The sequence below is a fragment of the Hypanus sabinus genome, chromosome 11 (genome assembly GCF_030144855.1).
Source record: "Hypanus sabinus isolate sHypSab1 chromosome 11, sHypSab1.hap1, whole genome shotgun sequence".
NCBI classification, from domain to species: domain Eukaryota; kingdom Metazoa; phylum Chordata; class Chondrichthyes; order Myliobatiformes; family Dasyatidae; genus Hypanus; species Hypanus sabinus.
The window spans coordinates 36,057,175-36,079,594 of NC_082716.1; the positions used below are offsets into that span (position 1 = coordinate 36,057,175).

At 40.5% G+C, this 22,420-nt stretch overlaps 1 protein-coding gene across 1 annotated transcript; it reads right to left on the reverse strand.

The window, feature by feature from the left end:
- Positions 1–1,930: 1,930 nt before the first annotated feature.
- zgc:113531 (uncharacterized protein LOC541359 homolog) lies at positions 1,931–21,638 on the reverse strand. The gene is made up of 3 exons (XM_059984122.1): positions 20,867–21,638; positions 12,811–12,940; positions 1,931–7,038 (listed from the first exon to the last, which is right to left on the reverse strand). Exons 1-3 carry the CDS (start codon positions 21,203–21,205, stop codon positions 6,851–6,853), a joined length of 657 nt encoding a protein of 218 aa, XP_059840105.1. The 5' UTR covers positions 21,206–21,638; the 3' UTR covers positions 1,931–6,850.
- Positions 21,639–22,420: the final 782 nt, after the last annotated feature.

The window sequence follows — 22,420 nt, forward strand, 5'->3', positions numbered from 1 at the left end:
TAATCACTAAGCACTTTGTACTCAACATGGTAACCAAATTTTCATGAAGGCCTTGAACATGCAAAGTATTTGCAACGGATATTTTCTGAGACAATATGTTTTCAATAAGTAAGTTATAAAGGTATGAGCTGGCCAGCCATTGGCTAAACATTTTGTCTTAAATGCGTACCAAGATTTTAAAAGCTTCAACTACATATTATATAGTACAACCTTGGAAATAATTATACAACTGGGTTATGTATCTAAGTTAATAGGTCAGTGGAAGTAAAGTTTTCTAAAATTTGCTGCCATCACATGCTGCCCCTTGAAGAAAGTTAATTGAGTCTCTCAGGGGCAGTTTCCAAAAATGTACAGCTTAAAGAGACAGAAGGAGTGTCCACTTTGTAAATGTCTACAAGGCAGAGAACAGAGAATGCAGGGGAGAATATAAGTGACCAGGTCATTTCAGGAACACCACTGTGTGTGCATTTTTAAGCTGTTGAAGATTTAGTATGAAAGATGCCATTTCTTAGCACAAAGGGTTTGCAATTTTAGCAAGGAGGGCTAGATCTTACATCTAGTTAGGTACATGTTTTCAAGATAACGTACTTGGATTTTCAGAGTAGTAATACACAGATTTATAGCACAAGATTGCGGAGATCTTTAGAAAATGGGATTTAAAATATTGGTCTCAAGCAGCTTTTGGGTGGATGTACCACACTGATCAAGCATTGATTTAAGAGGGTGAACTTAGTCTAATGTGCTGCAAACTTTTTACTGATGAATCTATTTATTCCATGTGCTTTTGAGTGCTGTTGTTATAGCAACATGCTTATGTGACCTAACCTAGATTGTGAATCAGGGCAGCTATCATTCAATCTGCTATTTAAATTCATTTTATATTGCATATTTTTGAAGTAACTCTGGAAAATGATAGCCATCATGTCAAGAGACTACCATCTCATTGCAGCTCATTACAAGAAAAACTCCTTTCAAAATTGCACCAATGAATGTGTTAACAGATTAAACTGACAGCAAAATAGTCTCTGTAGCCTTGGGCATGATCACACAGCAAATAAAGTAACATAATAATGAACTCAAATTGTACTCTCAGCTGTATTTCTCAGCATATTCTATCCTTTATTTTGTAATGGGCATAAGTAATGTTTTAGCCACTTTATATTCAGCTATCTATTTTGTTGGTTTTTCCAAACAATTACAAAAACACTAATTTTGTAACTTACTGTTGTACATGTTTTGCTTGATTTATGGAAGTCCAAGTTACCTCATTTACTGTACTGAATTATAAAAAGTAATTTATCATATTATTTCTTAAATTAAAATGAAAACTTGGTATATTAACCAGCATTCAGTATCAAAAAGTAGTTTCTGTCCATCTTCATGAAAACTAATCTAGAAATGTAATACGCACAAAATGCTGAAGGAACTCCAGAAATGCAAGTATATCTTTGATTTTAGCACTCTTGACAAAATCTTTCTTTGCTGATGATGGAGAAGACTGATGGGATTGAAAATGGCAGACTGAATTTGAGAAAAGGCCATGTCAGGGTAGTTTCCCATGTTGTCACTCTGATGTGAGGGTTGTGTTTGAGTAAAGATGAGGATGGGGAATAGTGGATACTAATTTTGAAGACAACTTCAGTGCACTTCAGCAGGAATACCAGAGATATTGATAGCATGGAGTTAATATAATTGGCTTTTGTACTGACTGGGGGCTCAGCCAAGAAATGTCATCAGCTCAGAAACTCTAGATTAAGATATCTTTAAATACTTCAGCCTCATAGTATCTCATATACTGTTTGGAATGGAGTCTCCTCAAATTATGTAGTTTGATTTTAAATAATCACTTTGTTGTAGAATTGCTTGGTTTCATAATGTTCTGTAGCAGTATCTTTGCCATAAATAAACCACAAAAGTCCATAAGCATCAGTACTTAGCTTTTATTACAAGGCAGTAAACTTATACCAATATAATTCAATGTCTGCAAAAATAGAAATGAAATCTTAATTAATGCAACATTAACATTTTCAAAGAAACTATCTACTGTAGATCGAAAGTGAACACTAAATACTGGAAAGATTCAAAGAGGTCATTCTAATAATTGACTTTATAAATGAAAATTTAATCCCAACATCTGGTTAGTAGATTGACTGGGTCAAACATAAGACAGTTAGTTTTGACTTGTTTTTAAACTAACCAAGCACGTTATTGGTCTAAACAGTGATATTTAACAGAGAGCTGATAATGGCATGTACCTTTTCAAAAGCTACAGACTGAAGGTGGTCAATACATCTAAATGGTAATGAATGTACATTTTCTTGTACAAACTTCACTTACTTTTCTCTGGAATCACTATTGTATTAGTTAAGTTGAAGGCACAGATTCTAGAACCAATAATTGAAATTTTGTAACAAATTATGGCAAAAATTATAAGAACTAAACTTACTTTGTAGAGGTATAGGTTTTGAATGGAAGAGATCTTCAGTAAAAATGTCCCATATGCATTACCATGTAACAGTGAACACACAGTGTGTTATAATTGTGATGTTCTTAGTTTATAACCAACATAGTAAACTTAAAACTTTACACCCAAAAATTCCATGGTACACATTAACAAGTTACAAATACTTTTTTTGGTGTTTTTGTATTTACTTTCTTGTGAATTGTTGGAATATACAGTATGTAAATATGGAATTCTTGTGAAAATAAATAATTTTAAATTGGAGGTTTTATTTACTTTATTTTCTAACATTATTCAGTGAAAAAGAGTGGAATGGGCCCTTTTAGCACTTTGAGCTGCACCACAAGCAGCCCCTGATTTAACCCTAGCCGAATCATGGAACAAATTACACTGAATAATTAACCTTCCTTAAGCGTCTTTGGGCTGTGGGAAACACCCATGCATTCCATGGAAAGGACAGAAAAATTCCAAGGACGCCATGATTGATCTCTGAACTTCGACATCTTCAGCTGTAATCGCACCCTGCTAACCGCTATGCTATTGTAGCATCCACAAAATTGGAAACCATTCTCTCCCAAGACTTCATACAGCATGAAATTCACTTTTTAAAATTATTTTCTATTGTTATTTAGTTATTTGTTATTTATTTGCTGCTGTTAGTGCCAACACTGTTGAAACTAATAGCCAACAATGTTTCCAAATCAACTGCAGACATCAGTTTTAATCCCAACAAGCTGGCTGACAGCATCAGTGGGGAAAAAAAACCCTGTTGCTTCAAAAGTCATGTATAAAATAGCAAAACAAAGTCCCGGCTGAACAGGGAACCTAACAAAGAACTAATCAGGCATGTTGTAAAACCATCAATCACAAGTGTACAATGATGTATTAACTAGAACCCCTCAAATAACATTACCAGCAAGAAGTGAAACCAATGGACAAGGACAAATGGACGAGGGACAGCCAGTGGATGTAGTGTACCTGGACTTCCAGAAAGCTTTTGATAAAGTCCCACATAGGAGATTAGTGGGCAAAATTAGGGCACATGGTATTGGGGGCAGAGTACTGACATGGATTGAAAATTGGCTGGCTGACAGGAAACAAAGAGTAGTGATTAATGGGTCCCTTTCGGAATGGCAGGCTGTGACCAGTGGGGTACCGCAAGGTTCTGTGCTGGGACCGCAGCTGTTTACAATATACATTAATGATTTAGATGAAGGGACTAAAAGTAACATTAGCAAATTTGCTGATGACACAAAGCTGGGTGGCAGTGTGAAATGTCAGGAGGATGTTATGAGAATGTAGGGTGACTTGGACAGGTTGGGTGAGTGGGAAAATGTATGACAGATGCAGTTTAATGTGGATAAATGTGAAGTTATCCACTTTGGTGGCAAGAACAGGAAGGCAGATTACTATCTAAATGAAGTCAAGTTAGGAAAAGGGGAAGTACAACGAGATCTAGGTGTTCTTGTACATCAGTCAATGAAAGCAAGCATGCAGGTACAGCAGGCAGTGAAGAAAGCTAATGGTATGCTGGTTGTTATAACAAGAGGAATTGAGTATAGGAGTAAAGAGGTCCTTCTGCAGCTGTAAAGGGCCCTGGTGAGACCACACCTGGAGTATTGTGTGCAGTTTTGGTCTCCAAATTTGAGAAAAGACATTCTTGCTATTGAGTGAGTGCAGCGTAGGTTCACAAGGTTAATTTCTGGAATGGCGGGACTGTCATATGTTGAAAGATTGGAGCAACTGGGCTTGTATACACTGGAATTTAGAAGGATGAGAGGGGATCTGATGGAGACATATAAGATTATTAAGGGATTGGACACGCTGGAGGCAGGAAGCATGTTCCTGCTGACGGGTGAGTCCAGAACTAGAGGCCGCAGTTTAAGAATAAGGGGTAGGCCATTTAGAACAGAGATGTGGAAAAACTTTTTCACCCAGAGAGTGGTGGATATGTGGAATGCTCTGCCCCAGAAGGCAGTGGAGGCCAAGTCTCTGGATGCATTCAAGAGAGAGTTAGATAGAGCTCTTATAGATAGCGGGGTCAAGGGATATGGAAAGAGGGCAGGAACGGGGTACTGATTGTGTACGATCAGCCATGATCACAGTGAATGGTGGTGCTGGCTAGAAGGGCCGAATAGCCTACTCCTGCACCTACTGTCTATTGTCTATTGTCAATGAGCACACTTTATAAACCCTTTGGCTATCATCTTATTTAGTAAGTGTTCTCAGAATATAGTGTAGGTTTTAACATACCAGACAAACAACAAATTAAAATTAATTTCAACTCTCAGAATTTAACCAAAAACACTCTGTTTAGGTCTCTCATTTTACACTTTGGTGTGGTGTGCAGACGGACAAAGTTCCAAGATAGTTTGAAATGGTATATTATTATTAAGAATGACTGCTGAAGCACAAAATTGAAACGTACTGTTTGTCAGCCCCAAGCCCCCAATATCCAGCAAAGAAAGAAGGACCAATGACATTAATAAAACCAAAGAATCACTCTTCAATCTCCACCACCCTCTCCCATGGGTGTTCAAGCGTTGTGACTATGTCAATCACTGGAAACTTGCAAAAGTTAGTGAATCAGAAGCTGAATTATCTTTGGAAGCTGACATTCTTGTTTGTTCTTTGTACAAAAATAATAAAAACATTTATTTTAGAACAACTATCTGGAGAATTCTCAAAGGATCTGCAAAGTAACTGACTATATTAAGTGCTGGAATCAAGATTTGGCAATAATGTAAATATGCTCAAAAGTCACAAGAAAAAAATAACACTGATAATCTTTTTAGTCTCCAACCCAGATTCAATCCAACGATGATATCTTCCTCCATCAATACCAGCTTTGCTCAAACTCAGCTCTCTACCAGCCCATGTTAGTCAGGTGGTTACAGGTTCACACCCTTCTACCTATCCTTAAGCGAGAAATCTAGACTCAGTTTATCTCTCCACACAGACTGCCTAGCCTGCTAATTACTTCCAGCATTTTAAGTTTCTTTATTAAGTGAAAGGCAATATTTGATCAATGGAAAACTTTATAATGTTGCTAAAGAGAGAAAATGCCTGCAAATTGAGAACATTTCAGATTTCAGCCACAGGGTGCCACAGTACTGTAAACAAAGAGAAGGGAAAATTTTAGAGCATTAATTATAATGGATATGATGGAACAGATTAGAACAAGTTAATATACATGCCTTACAGACTGAAAATGAAAAAAATTACTTTGGGGAATAAGGAAGTGGCAGGGAAATTAAACATGTTGTGTCTGCCTTCACAGAAGATTTAGAAAACATTCCGGAAACAGTGGAGTTCAATAGGGTCAGAAGCTGAAAGAAAATGCCATCAGAGGGGAAAAAAAGATTGAGAAATATAATAGAACTGTAAGCTAATAGATCAACAGAATCTCCTAACCAACATCCCAGGGTTTTTAAAGAGGTACCTAATGGAAACAGCGGTTGTTATCTTCCCAAAACCCTTAGATTTTAGATTATTTCCTAGGTTGTATATAATATAACCCATGTATTTGAGAAAGGAGAAGAAAGAAAATAGGGAAACACAAAAAAGTTAACATAGCAAGTAGTAGAAAAATTCCAGAATTACTAGCAGGTCACTTGGAAAATAATAATAGAATTAGCAAAGTCCATGAGGATTTATGAAAGAGATAATTAAGTTTGACCAATCCATTATTTATCTTGATGTTGTATCTAAGATGTTGGTGAACTTATGGAATTCTCTATCTGAAAGGACAGTGAAAGACAAATCCTTAATTATATTTAATTGATTCTTGAAAATTAAGGGAATCAGGAATACAGCAGTAAGATGAAAGAGAAGCCAATATCTTATGGAATGATAGAACAGATGTGGACCAAATGGCTTAAATATGTTCCTTGTTTTCTTTTGGTCCAGCTTTGCCCACATTTTCTAACCAGGTAAAATTATCGCTGACTATCATTCACTTAAACCTAAACAAATTTAAGTTAAAATTCCCGAAGAATTTCTGATTGCAAAGCTAATCATAAACATACGTTTTCTATTGTCAAGCTGTCCAATGTACCGACCTTCTTCTAAAGAACACAATGTTGTATCCAATGTTTTATATTCTTAAGATTTGTTCTTAACTTCTCATTCAGTAAAAACTTTTCTTCTTCCTCCATTATCACTAGTGTGATTGATGTGCATTACATATGTTGAAAAATAGCATTTTAAAAAGCATTTAGTCTAAAGAAATGGTGTAATAGGTAGAAGTGTTGTAATGAAGAAAGATTATTGCTATACATTGCTATCTATTTCAAAGCTACACCATAATAGACTCACTGCATTTCTGACATCCAAACAGCCTGCTGAGCAATATGCTCTGGAGATGTACTGTAAAAGTCTACTACAACCTCATGGCTGCTGACTGTGATCATTGAGAGCGCAGTGATGAACCTTCACACACTTGGCGACACGATTGCCTGCCCAGTATCCAGCATCCTGACCATCATGGCAGTGGCAGTAGGTGCACTTGTCGACCCACACTGTGGTCCCTCCTGCGATCACTTGACTTTTGGTGATGCTGCTGTAACAATTTGGACCTTAAAGGTTAAAGTGCAAAGAAAAATTATTTCATTTTAATCTTTCATTTGGAGGTTGTTGTACAAAGCTATCAGATTATAGCAAACAAAAAGTTGTATCTAATCAGCCAAATTAAAAAATGCCCCAGGCCTTGGGGACATAATCACCCTTATGCTCCTCTAGAGCCCAACACTTCTTTCTTGATATCAACCTAGCCTAGAATATCCACATATCCTTCGCTGGCCTCACTATCCTCCATGTTCTCCTCCCTAGTGACCACTGCTACATAGTACTCACTCGTTTAGTACCTCGGCCATTTCCTCTACTCCAGGCACAAATTTCTTCCTTTGTCTTTGAGCGGTGCTAGCCTTTCCCTATTTACCGCCTTGTTCATAACATAGGTGCGTGTAAAAATGCCTTGGGATTCTCTTTAATCCAACTCACCAAGGACGTTTCATGGCTCCTTTTAAACCTCCTGATCCCCTGTTTGAGCTCTCTCTTGCTTTCTTTATATTCCTTAAAAGGTCCTTGTTCAAATCCAGCTTTCTCATCCTTACATATACCCACTTTGCAGCACACACAAAATGCTGGGGGCAGGGCAGGCAACATCTATGGAAATGAATAAACAATCGACGTTTCAGGCAGACACTCTTCTCCAGTCTGAAGAAGGATCACTGACCAAAATGTCGACTGTTTATTCATTTTCATAGATGCTGCCAGATCTGCTGAGTTCCTCCAGCATTTTGCATGTGTTGCTTTGGATTTCCAACATCTGCAGAATTTCTTGTATTAATGATATGTCTCCCATTATCTTTCTGACTGAATAAATGAACATTTTAGGCAGGGCATTTCTTTACAACCGATGAATGAAAGATGAGCATTTCAGTAAAGTAACAGTGGAAAAACAGAAGAAAATGAGTCCTAGGGAATTCATAGACAATTGTTAAGAATCAGTACAGCCAGCCAATACTTACAGAAAAAGCAGAATTGCCAAGTACTCTAGAAGCCTGCATGTTTCCAATTTCCACCCTTACTGAAACTTTCTTTCTTGCATTAGTCAATTAGTGTCTTGATTTTAAAGAGGGAGGAACTGGAAACACACAATGGTATACTTTGCAGTTAATGTAAAGCCCTTGTGAAGGATGGCATGGTAGTGTAACGGTTAGCACAACCACTTTGCAGTGCCAGCTGTAAGATCGTAGCTCCATAGTAAGAGGTATGGAAAGGGATTTCTACGGCAACAGGCGAGGTTTAAGGATGGTGTGTTGCCTCCCTGGTGCTAGGATCCAGGGCATCATGCACCGATTGCAGGGAATCCTCAAGGGTGAAGGTGAACAGCCAGAAGTGGTAGTGCATGTAGGCACAAATTACATCGGGAAGAAGACGAAGGACATTCTGCAGTGGGACTTCAGAGAACTCAGAAGAAGGCTGAAAAGCAGGACTTCCAGGGTGGTTATCTCTGGTTTGCTTCCTCGTGCTGGAGAGGGCAGGAACAGGGAGATAATGGATCCAAATGTGTGGCTGAGGAATTGGTGCAGGAAGCAAGGATTTACATTCTTGGACCACTGGGGTTTGTTTTGGGGTAAGGATAAATTGTACAAAAGGGACAGGTTGCATCTTAATAGGCAGGGGACCAGAATTCTGACAGGCAGATTTGCCACTGCAACACGAATGTGTTTAAACTAAGTACTGGGTGGCAGTGGGGGGGGGGGGGGGGGGATGAACTGGAAATATAAAGATGGAGTTAAAGGGAAAGTGAAAATAGGAAAAGTTAAAAAGCACAACAGAATCAATGGAGCAGAAAGCTCAAGAAGAGATCATATAGAATGGCCAAGTGAAATAGGAAGTGATATGAAAGGTGAGGGGAGTAATGAATTAAAAGTATTATAATATGATTGCACGAAGTATAAGGAATAAAGTAGATGAACTTGAGGCTCAGTTGGAATTTGGCAAGTACGATGTTGTGGGGATAACAGAGACATGGCTTCAAGCGGACAGGGCCTGGGAAATGAATATTCAAGGATATCCATCTTATCGAAAGGACAGACTGACGGGCGGGGAGGGGGGGGTGGGTGGCTCTGTTGGTGAGGAATGATATTCAGTCCCTTGCGAGGGGGGACATAGAATCAGGGGATGTAGAGTCTGTAGAGTCAGTATGGATCGAACTGAGAAATTCTAAGGGTAGAAAGACCCTAATGGGAATTATCTACAGGCCCCCAAACGGTAGTCTGGATGTAGGGTGTAAGTTGAATGAAGAGTTAAAATTGGCATGTCGCAAAGGTAATGATACAGTTGTCATGGGGGATTTCAACATGCAGGTAGACTGGGAGAATCAGAATGGTACTGGACCCCAAGAAAGGGAGTTTGTAGAGTGCTTCCGAGATGGATTCTTAGAACAGCTTGTACTAGGGCCTACCAGGGAGAAGGCAATTCTAGATTTAGCGTTGTGCAATGGACTGGATTTGATCAGGGACCTCAAGGTAAAGGAGCCATTAGGAGGTAGTGACCATAATATGATATGTTTTAACCTACAATTTGAGAAGGAGAAAGGAAAATCGGATGTGTAAGTATTACAGTTGAACAAAGGCAACTATGGAGCTATGATGGAGGAGCTGGCCAAGGTTCAATGGAACAATACCCTAGCAGTGAAGACAGTGGAACAACAATGGCAGGTATTTCTGGGAATAATGCAGAAGGTGCAGGATCGGTTCATTCCAAAGAGGAAGAAAGATCCTAAGGGGAGTAAGGGGTGGCCGTGGCTGACGAGGGAAATAAAGGACAGTATAAAAATAAAAGAGAAGAAGTATAAAATAGCAAAGATGAGCAGGAAACCAGAGGACTGGGAAGCTTTTAAAGAGCAACAGAAGATAACAAAAAAGGCAATACGCGAAGAAAAAATGAGGTATGAAAGTAAACTAGCCAAGAATATAAAGGAGAGTAGTAAAAGCTTCTTTAGGTATGTGAGTAGCAAAAAAATAGTTAAGATCAAAATTGGGCCATTAAAAACAGGAACAGGTGAATTTATTATGGAGAACAAGGAAATGGCAGATGAGTTGAACAGGTACTTTGGATCTGTCTTCACTAGGGAAGACACAAATAATCTCCCAGATGTAATAGTGGCCAAAGGAACTAGGGTAATGGATGAACTGAAGGAAATTTATATTAGGCAAGAAACAGTGTTGGATAGACTGTTGAGTCTGAAGGCTGATAAGTCCCCGGGACCTGATGGTCTGCATCCCAGGTTACTTAAGGAGGTGGCGCTAGAAATCGTGGATGCATTGGTAATCATTTTCCAATGTTCTACAGATTCAGGAACAGTTCCTGCTGATTGGAGGGTGACTAATGTTGTCACACTTTTCAAGAAAGGAGGGAGAGAGAAAACAGGGAATTATAGACCGGTTAGCCTGACGTCAGTGATGGGAAAGATGCTAGAGTCAATTATAAAAGAGGAAATTACAAGACATTTGGATAGCAGTAGAAGGATCAGTCCGAATCAGCATGGATTTACGAAGGGAAAATCATGCTCGACTAATCTTATGGAGTTTCTTGAGGATGTAACTATGAAAATGGACAAGGGAGAGCCAGTGGATGTAGAGTACCTGGACTTTCAGAAAGCCTTTGATAAAGTCCCACGTGGGAGATTAGTGGGCAAAATTAGGGCACATAGTATTGGGGGCAGAGTACTGACATGGATTGAAAATTGGCTGGCTGACAAGAAACAAAGAGTAGTGATTAACGGGTCCCTTTCGGAATGGCAGGCTGTGACCAGTGGGGTACCGCAAGGTTCGGTGCTGGGACCGCAGCTGTTTACAATATACATTAATGATTTAGATGAAGGGATTAAATGTAACATTAGCAAATTTACTGATGACACAAAGCTGGGTGACAGTGTGAAATGTCAGGAGGATGTTATGAGAATGCAGGGTGACTTGGACAGGTTGGGTGAGTGGGAAAATGTATGGCAGATGCAGTTTAATGTGGATAAATGTGAGGTTATCCACTTTGGTGGCAAGAACAGGAAGGCAGATTACTATCTAAATGCAGTCAAGTTAGGAAAAGAGGAAGTACAACGAGATCTAGGTGTTCTTGTACATCAGTCAATGAAAGCAAGCATATAGGTACAGCAGGCAGTGAAGAAAGCTAATGGCATGCTGGCCTTTATAACAAGAAGAATTGATTATAGGAGTAAAGAGATCCTTCTGCAGCTGTACAGGGCCCTGGTGAGACCCCACCTGGAGTATTGTGTGCAGTTTTGGTCTCCAAATTTGAGGAAGGACATTCTTTCTATTGACGAGTGCAGTGTAGGTTCACAAGGTTAATTCCCAGAATGGCGGGACTGTCATATGTTGAAAGATTGGAGCGACTGGGCTTGTATACACTGGAATTTAGAAGAATGAGAGGGGATCTGATTGAAACATACAAGATTATTAAGGGATTGGACACACTGGAGGCAGGAAGTATGTTCCCGCTGATGGGTGAGTCCAGAACTAGAGGCCGCAGTTTAAGAATAAGGGGTAGGCCATTTAGAACAGAGATGCGGAAAAACTTTTTCACCCAGAGAATGGTGGATATGTGGAATGCTCTGCCCCAGAAGGCAGTGGAGGCCAAGTCTCTGGATGCATTCAAGAGAGAGTTAGATAGAGCTCTTATAGATAGCGGGGTCAAGAGATATGGGGAGAGGGCAGGAACAGGGTACTGATTGTGTATGATCAGCCATGGACACAGTGAATGGCGGTGCTGGCTAGAAGGGCCGAATGGCCTACTCCTGCACCTACTGTCTATTGCCTATTGACTCCTGCTGCTGTCTGCAAGGGGCTAGTACATTCTCCCTGGGTCCGTGTGGCTTTCCTCAGTGTGCTCCGGTTTCCTCCCACATTCCAAAGACATGCTTAGAGTTGGTAAGTTGAGGGCATGCTACGTTGGTGCCAGAGTATAGTAACACATGTTGGCTACCAAGCACTATCCTCGCTGATTTGATTTGACACAACTGACACACTTCACTGTAAGCTTCTATGTATGTGTCAAATATAGATAATCGAATCATATTAACAAAAACAACTGAACTACATTAAAAGATGTCGACACTGACATCTTCCCAAACCTCCAAATAGTAAGTTCTGAAAAGAGGGCTCCATCCCAATTGCTTATTTGATCTTTCCTCCCACTGATCAATTCAGGACATTAGAGAGGAAGGGCAAGAGCCGAGGCTGCTAGAATCAACATTCAGGCCAGAAGGATGATGTTACCCAACAAAAATGATCATGCTCTATTTGCTGATAGAGAGCATGGCTGAACCAAAATCTGCTGGAGGAATACAGCACGTTGGGCAGCATTTGTGGGAGGAAAGGTACTGGAACTGTCTACATTTCCGGTTAGAACCATGCATCAGGATATTGTGTTATGTCTCATTAGCCAAGACAGTGCAGCATGTACTTCCTTTATTTGGTTTTCCCAGATTATGGAAGCAAATTCAGTAAAATGTATTTTATGTAACAACCGATAAAATAAATGCTTTTAGAAATTGGATAATAGTATGGTATAGTGTCACAACTTTAGATCATATGCATTTGCACAAGGTAAACACTACTATTGCTAGGCACTGTTGTGATAGAAAATTAACCCAAGGAATCCCTCCCACTGCCATCTCTAGAACATTTTAAAAACTTTAAGGTCAAAGATTTGAAATCCTTAAGTGATCGTAAGATAAATTTGCCAATCCTGAGGAAATATCCCCGCCTTATTAGAGCTGGATGAATATTAGTTTGCGATCTGCATTTACTTCAAATCCTTACCATCTTTGCACACTGGGCAGCACTTTCCATTTTCATAGGTTGGATTAACGCAAGGGGGTGGAGCACAGTCAGCAACCAGACAACGAGCTATCCCATCCGCATCACAGGTGCACTGTTCACACTCTGATGGCTGAAATTCACGAGAAAATAATGTTTACTGGCAAGGAAGATCTGCAAAAAAATCTGGCTCCAAAATTAAATTTTTTTTAAAAAAGGAACAGGGAACAAAAAGCCATTCCGCTCATCCAGTTATCCACTGGAGATCAATAGCTCAATTCAGTTCACTTGTCCATGTTACATATGAGTTGATATCTTCTCCTAACAAAATTTCTCTCATTCTTAGGCTTGAAAGGTTACTGGTAGGTAAGAGTTTCAGATTTCCTTATCACACTCAATAGAAAATTTGCTTTCTCATGTCAATCAACTCAGTAATAAAAATTAAACTTCATGTTCAGAAATTTCTCCAACAGAAAAATGGGTTTCAAAGTTTAAAGCTGAAAGTTCAAAGTACATTTATTAATCAAAGTACTTATATCTCACCATATACATCCCTGAGATTCATTTTTTGCAGCCAATCACAGTAAATACAAGAAACACAATAGAATCAATAAAAGACCACACCTAGCAGGAAAGACAACAACCAATGTGCAAAAGAAAAACACCAAATGCACAAATACAAAAAGAAAGAGAGAAATAACAATAATAATAAATAAGCAATAAATATCAAATTAGATGAAAAGTCCTTAGAAGTGAATCCAGTTCAGTGATGGGCAAATGAAGTTATCCCCTCTGGTTTAAGAGCCTGATGGTTGAGCCGTAATAACCGTTCCTGAATCTGGTGGTGCGGGTTCTGAGGCTCCTGTATCTCCTTCCTGATGGCAGCTGTAAGAAGAGAGCATGGCCTGGGCAATAGAGGTCCTTGATGATAGATGTTGCTTTCCTGCAACAGTGCTCCATGCAGATGTGCTCAATGGCACTGATTGCTATACCCATGATGGACTGGGCCATACCTACTCATTTTTGATAGCTACAAGGTGACTGGTGTTTCCATACCAGTATTAAAATCCCTTTATTAATAGACTTCAAAGAAATTTCCATCAACTAAAATCGAAGAAATACACAGAAAGGTTATGCAATTAGTCCTCATAATTATTCGAATACCTCCTCCAACATTTATAAATACTTCTGACATTCTAGGTTGAAATTGCAGTGGTCCAGGTGGACCTTGACCATGTCTGCACTAGTCTTTTCACACTATCCCTGGGATATTCGTATTCTTCCGAAAGTATATTGATTGGAATTGAATTCAAGACTCTATTTAATGACTAACTACTGTTTTATAAAGGTTCAAAATGGTCTCTCTCCTTTCATTTTTGGTATTTCCATTTAAGGAACTGGATTTGGAAACCACACTTTGTGTTTCTCAGGATTTGAAAGGTTTCTCAGAGCATTTATGCAATTTACAAGAAAATTCACAAATATTCACAAGAAAAACATCAATGCAAATTTGCACTCAATATTTTGTTTAGAACAAAACAAAAGCTCACTTTAATTCATCGCACACAAAATGCTGGAAAAACTCAGGTGGCATCTATAGAACGGAATATACAGTTGACATTTTAGGCCGGGACCTGAGGAAGTGTCTTGGCCCAAAACATCAATTGTGTATTCTATTTCATAGATATTGCCTGACTTGCTGAGTTGCTCCATGATTCTGTGTATGTCGCCCTAGATTTCAAACAACTGCAGAATCTCTTACGTGCATGTTAGTGCACAATGGTCAAAATGCTCATAGTGCTGCTAAACTACAGTTGTTAGGGCTTTGCCAGTTGCTTCAAGAACCAAATCTTCTTGAAACTGGTGAATGGGATGTCAAGCTACTGTACCTCCTGCCCGATGGTAGCTGCGATAAAATGGCATGGCTAGTATGGTGGGAATCCCTGATGACAGATGTTGCCTTCTTAGAGACATAGAAAACCTACAGCACAATACAGGCCTTTCGGCTCACAAAGCTGTGCTGAACATGTTCCTACCTTACAAATTACCTAGGGTTTCTACATTCCAGGGGTCTCTTAAAATACCCTATCATATCCAGCTCCATCACAGTCACCGGCAGCCCAATCCATGCACTCACCACCCTCTGTGAGAAAAAACTTACCCCTGACATCTCCTCTGTACCTACTTCCAAGCACTTTAAAACTATGCCCTCTCGTGCTAGCCATTTCAACCCTGGAAAAAAGCCTCTGACTAGCCATACAATCAATGCCTCTCATCATCTTATACACCTCTGTCAGGTCACCTCTCATCCTCCATCGCTCCAAGGAAAAAGGGCCGAGTTCACTCACCCTGTTCTCATAAGGCATGCTCCCCAATCCAGGCAACATCCTTGTAAATCTCCTCTGCACCCTTTCTGTGGTTTCCACATCCCTCCTGTAGTGAAGTGGCCAAAACTGAGCACAGTACCCCAAGTGGGGGTCTAACATTACCTCTCGGCTCCTAAACTCAATCCCACGATTGAAGAAAGTTAATGCACCGTATGCTTTCTTAACCACAGAGTCATCCTGCTTAGCAGCCTTGAGTGTCCTATGGACTTGGACCCCAACATCCCTCTGATCCTCCACACTGCCAAGAGTCTTATTATTAATACTATATTCTGCCATATTTGACCTACCAAAATAAAACATCTCTCATTTATCTGGGTTGAACTCCATCTGCCATTTCTCAGCCTGGTTTTGCATCCTATCAATATCCCACTGAAACCTCTGACAGCCCTCCACACTACCCACAACACCTCCAACCTTTGTGTCACCAGCAAACTTACACTTCCTCATCCAGGTCATTTATAAAAATCAGAAAGAGTAGGGGTCACAGAACAGATCCCTGAGGCACACTATTGGTCACCAACCTCCACTCAGAATATGACCCGCCTACAACCACTCCTTGCTTTCTCTGGGCAAGCCAGTTCTGGATCCACAAAGCAATGTCCCCTTGGATCCCATGCCTCCTTACTTTCTCAATAAGCCTTGCATAGGGTACCTTGCCAAATGCCTTGCTGAAATCCATACACGCTACATCTACTGCTCTACCGTCATCAATGTGCTTAGTCACATCTTCAAAAAATTCAATCAGGCTCGTAAGGCACGGCCTGCCTTTCACAAAGCCATGCTGACTATTCCTAATCATGTTATGCCTCTCCAAATGTTCATAAATTCTGCCTCTCAGGATCTTCTCCATCAACTTACCAACCACTGAAGTAAGACTCACTGGCCTATAATTTCCTGAGCCATCTCTACTCCCTTTCTTGAATAATGGACAACATCCGCAAACCTCCAATCCTCCAGAGCCTCTTCCATCCCCAATGATGATGCAAAGATCATCGCCAGCGGCTCAGCAATCTCCTCCCTTCCCTCCCACAGTAGCCTAGGGAACATCCCATCTGGTCCCGGTGACTTATCCAAATTGACGCCTTCCAAAATTTCCAGCACATCCTCTTTCTTAACATCTACATGCTCAAGCTTTTCAGTCTGCTGTAAGTCATCCCTACAATCGCCAAGATCCTTTTCTGTGGGGAATACTGTTCTTCTTTCCTGCATCCGCAGGCCTGTCTGACCCCACTAACTCTAGAGTCTCCTATCACTGCTGCCATCCTCTTCTTTTTCCTACCCTTCTGAGCCACAGGGCCAGACTCTGTGCCAGAGGCACGGCCATTGGTGCTTCCCCCCAGGTAGGCCTCCCCCCCCAACAGTACTCATGCAGGAGTACTTATTGTGAGGTAGTATAGCCACAGGGGTGCTCCTGATACAGCTCTTCAGTGGATATTACCAATGGTGGGGAGTGATGTGCCTGTGATTTATTATGAAGAACAATGATGACTTTTAGATCAGGTCATGTTGATGTAGGGTAGAAGGTAGGCGATTACACTTGAGGAAATAGGAAGAGACAATGTAATAATAAATAGATGAATGTGTAAAAGCAGTTAGAAACAGGGATAGAAATGACTGATATTATAGAGGTGAAAGCAAGTGATTTTGATGATGGAGATGGTATGGAGAAGGGTCAGAATTGCAGTTCAATCCAATTACAGTAACATGAGTAATGGTCTTCCACTGAAAGATATTCTACCTCTAGGGGCTTGTTAGTCTGGAAAAAAAAAGTTATTTGTACGAACTTTGCTGCAACATAAGCGGAAGACCTAAACATCCATTGGATCTGGGCAGAATTCTACTGTTTTGCTAGAAAAGAATATTACCTCACAATCCCAAAGGAGAAATTTTAAGTAAACTGTCTAGCTTCAGTCAACTTCTCTGATCAACTTGCTAACACAGAATATACTGATACAAGGGCCAAAATGATCTAATCATGTCACCAAATCTGCCAAATCAAATAAAATCTATAGTTCAAATACTGCCCTTAGATTTATAGAAATGAAACAAAATTAAACTGATGCTGTTTATGAAGCTATTGACACAGATTCCGATATTGAATCTTTTATCTGCAGAGGTGAGTGGCATAAAAAGATCATTTAGTGTGGGAACATTCAACGTGGCAGAGGAGATTGGTGGTGTACGGAGGTGTTTTGATCTTTGTTTGTATAAGGACAAGATTCACAAGCTGAAGAACATGAGTAAATAGAAACCTCTCCAGCTATTATCGGATGAGTTTTAGTGGAAAGATAGCCTGTCAAATGCTGCATGTTGGAAGCTACTAGTTTGATTAGGGCCACTTTTCATCCACTGTGATAAAGGGTGGGAGCCAGAAATTTAACTGGAGTTTCAAGCAGAGAATTGCAAGGTGCACTGAGACTCATCAATCCAGCATGCTTGGGACTTTGGCGGAGCCAGGCTAGCAGATTTTCATGACTATTACATAATATTCCAATTAATATGTTAGTGCACTGTTCTTAATTTTTATTTAGATGTTGTAATGTAATAGATTTTCCAGCAAACCTGCTGAATTTCAAGGGAGTGCAGCAATCTAAATCAGATGAATTTCAAGGGAGAATAGGAATCAATGCCCAAGTGTGTTAATGGAAGTGTGGAAGTCCAGGCCCCAGTATGTTAATAGAACTGCTGGAAGCACGGCACCAGTGTGTTAATAATACAGGAACCAAGGCCTTAATGTATTAATGGGAGTGTGGGAACTACTGTTAACGGCAATGTAGGGGCTGGGTCCAGCTGTGCGACACTGAGCATGGGAACCAGAATTCCAGTGCTCCTGATGGGAACCATTAGGATTTCTGAACAATGGGGTAGTGGAGTTTTCCTGTAGATTGGTATTGATCTTGATGCTAACATTCAAGGAATTTGCTAACAAAGGGAATTAGGGTATGATTTTTCCATAACGGACAAATCACAAAGCACATCAAAGGCAATTTTCCAAATGCATTCAATATTATGTGATCATGCTTCGACCTAAAGGCTGTTAAAGATGGTTAGACATAGAACAAGAGTACCAGTCTTCAAAGCAAAACCTTTACAAATGCAATATTGTTTTGAAATTAAAGTAACAGCTTAATAAACAAACTGTATTGTCTACCGAGCAAGGGTTACTGCCCCACAGCAGGAGGGCACTCAAGAGATATGGTTTGCAAACTGTCAAAACCACAGGACATTCTCATGTCCATCAACCAGCCTTATCTAGCTTATGACAAATCAAGCATTAGACAATTTCAGTCAAGTCATTCTATATCATTGTGCCATTGATCAAGAAAGGCTCCAGGCACTAACACATGAGATATGGTCACAGACATGTTTTCTCTGTCTGGTAAATAATTGGAATATTGGTGTACTCAGAGAGTCAAGCCCTCACTACACTAATTTTGGGTGTCTGAATTCTCTGTGCTCAGAAGCACTTAGGCCATCAATGTGAATTACTTTGCTCCAGAAAAGAGTTTGAACATTCAGAAGGTGTCTTTCAGTTACAATGTGCTCCCATTATAATTATGTAATTCACTGGAACATTTGTTGGACTCAAAATAATGAAATGAATTATGTCATTGTAGTTATCAAAACTGTTTTGAATCATCAGCTGTTACCTTTGTCCTTACGAACATTAAAACTTGATGCACTTTGAGTTCAGGGAGATAATACTAAGTATGTCTCCAACAGAATGCGCCTTTGTTGTGATGAATAAAGAACTTTTACATATAGCAACTTCAGTCTCCATGTGGCTTAAACACAGTCACAACAAAAGCCTGCTAGTGCTTCATTGGCCTTTTAAGTTTGGAGTCAAAACAATAAATGCCATTAGTTCAGAGAATGCAACTAATTCCATTTGATGGACTATTTATACATCTGTTTTGTATATTCTGCAGGAGGCCTTTCAATGGAACAGGACAAGATCTTGAAAAGGAATGTCAGCATTCAAATTGATTCCTTACATGTACACATGCTTTAGCAACTAAACTGAAGGGTATAGTGAAGGAGACACAATAAACAGGACTGGGATGGCGTTGGAGAAGGAATGCTAATGGAAAAGCAGCCAAATAGGGTGTGCCCATTACAGAAGTAAACAAAGAGTTCCAGAAACTAGTAAATAAAAAAATCTATAAACAATTACAGACGCCAACTGGAAAAATAATGGACTGAGATTGTGTGATCAGGAAAGAAGGAAACAGGAAAAGACATTTAAAAGTGGAAGGCAAAAGAACAGGAGGGCAAAGATACTTTTTTTGTGGACAAGATGAACTGATTAAACCAGCATCCACTTGTGTGTGACCATCCTATTTCTCATGTACATATGGCCATTGTCTTCCACACATGCATGGCAGTATCCCAATACACACACATGCATGCACACAGCATTGTGGAGGGTAGAGAGTTGCCTTCAGCTACAAGATTAATATTAATCAGTATGATAAGAGGAGCAGAAAGTTGGCAGATGGAATTTAATCTTGAAAAATGTGAGCTGTTACACTTACAGAGAACAAAGCATACTAGGACATGCACAATCACTTGTAAGATTGCAAGGAGTACTGAGGGACAGTGGAACTTTGGCATACATGTCCAAGAATCTCTGATGGGCTTCAGTAACATGAGCAATATTGTTACTTTCCTTTGTCAGCATGGAGGTTATGGTGTAACAAAATAAAACGCTGGTTAGTTAAGTCATAGCTGAAGTACTCCATGCAATTCTGGTTGTGAATTGCACTGGAGGGAAAACAGGAGAGATTTACTAGGATGTTGTCTGGATGTAATGTTTCAGCAATGAAGAGATACAAGATAAGGTGTTTTTTTTTAAAGAAAAGGTTAAGAGGAGCCCCGATTAAGGCATACAAAATTATGAGGGTGTGAATGATCTACAGAGTTTAAGGTACAGGGTTTCGGAGATCTAGAGGAAATTTTGAAGATGCTTTTCACCAGAAGGTGATTGAAACCTACAAATTATTGCATGTGTGGGCAGGTGGAGAAAAGACTTGTCATTACATTGGAGAAGTATTTAAATTTGCACCTGCGTGCAGAAATGGGATAGGGTATCTGCGCACAGCACATACATGAAGTCTAAACAGCCTATTTCTGGGCTGCGTGATTCATACAACCCCCAATGCGTGCCAACACATAAAACATGCCAAACCCACATGCAAAAACACAAGAGTCCCTCAAAATACACAAGACAACATCTACACAGGCAGACACACAGATGCGGTGCTCTCCTTCATACAAATCAGAATCTCTGCTCATACACAGTACCCTCATATTGACTCTTCCATCACATCATCACACACACTGGCACCTTCTCCCCATGGCAAAAAAACCAGTTCCTCACCACACACACTCCAAATCTACATCACGCACCTGCACTAAATCCTCCATCATACACTCTTTTTCAATCACACACTTCATCTCAACTCCAATCACTCTTTCATACAATTGCCCCAAATCCCCATCATGCACACCCCCCCCCCCGCCCCTCAACACACACGTACTGCAACTCCCTACCATACACATGGGTACACAAAGCCCCTACTACATACAGACTCCAGTCACCTACTCCTATCACTCAATCACTCGCACACTTCTCCACCACCAACGCTCCCTCCTGATGGTGTGCCTATTACCTGGAACTGCTGCCCGAGCTCATAGACATGGCCCCGGTGTTCGCAGCCGATCTTTTCACAGCGGGGACAGCAGTCGTTCGGGTAGTAGCTGACATGTATGCAAGGCGGTGGCAGGGCCGGGCAGTCGGCGCGGCCACACAACGGCCCCTCGACCGTGCACTCACACTGAGTGCAGTGATCCGAGTCCAGAGAGTACCACTCGCCTACATAATACACGCTGCCGTTAGCCTCGCAAGTTCTGGGCATCGAAAACGCCAGGCTCCCCTTTACCAACAGTGACAACAGCAGGGAGAGGGACAGCAGTCCGCCGGTCTGGGCTGCCATGCTTGCTTCTGCCATCGTTTGTTGCTGCAATCCAGATATTTATCTTTAATAATCTGCAACTGAAGATACTTCCAAGCGATATCCCGCGTCCCGAGATTGAACAGGGGGGTCTTGGCTTCACACGGAATGCCTTGTCTCCGTTTCTGAACCTTTGATGCAAACCGTTTGAGGTTCTTCAAAACGTTACTGACATATTTTAAAAATCAGCATGTGCCGAATACTTTCATAGACGGTGTAAAAAAAATAAACTTCTCTGAAGGAACTCGAGTTCTGATTCGCAAAGAGACTGGCGCTGAAGAAATAAACGCAGGTCTGCAAAGCCCCCTTAATTCCAGCTGCAAACTCTGGATTTATGTGATGGATGGATTTATTTATTGGCTTTTATCACCGAGGAAGATTCTCGACTCAGAACTATCCAATTACCGGAGTTCTGGTTTTCCAAATGGACTTTGCATACCGCAGCAGTCTTTTTTAATACTTCCGAGCCGTCTCCGATACACGTGATTCGTCCCATACTGATGTAAGTGAATCAATCACAGAGCAATTTGAATAGGTTTAATTGTGGAGGTTTTCAAAACAGACCTCAGCCATATTCAAATGTAACACTACACCCTACCTTATTATTTCGTACATTATAGCAGCATGCTATTTTACAGCCTACACAAAATTAAAGAGTGCAGAGACTGAGTTTTTTATTCTTTATTTGCCTATCGCCACACGGACGCGATCTCACTGGCTCTCCACGTGGCCTTGGATCACCTGGACAACACAAATACCTATGCCAGGGTGTTGTTTATTAATTACAGCTCAGTGTTTAATACCACCATTGCTAAAATTTTGATTGAAAAGCTCCAGAATCTGGGCCTCTGTACCTTCCTCTGCAACTGGATTTTCCACTTCACAACTGGAAGACCACAATCTGTAGGGAATAGAAATAACATCTCCATCTTGCTGACTATCAATACTGGTGCAACTTAGGGATGTGTGCCTAGCCCACTGCTCTACTCTCTCTACACCCACAACTGTGCGCCAACGCACAGCTCATGCACCGTCTATAAATTTGCTGATGATAACCATTGTTGGCAGAATCTCAGAAGATGACGAGAAGGCATTGATGAGCGAGATATATCAGCTAGTTGAGTGGCATTGCAGCAAAAACCTTGCACTCAACTTCATTAAGGCAAAAGAGCTGATTGGGGACTTCAGAAAGGATAAGCCAAGAGAAGACAC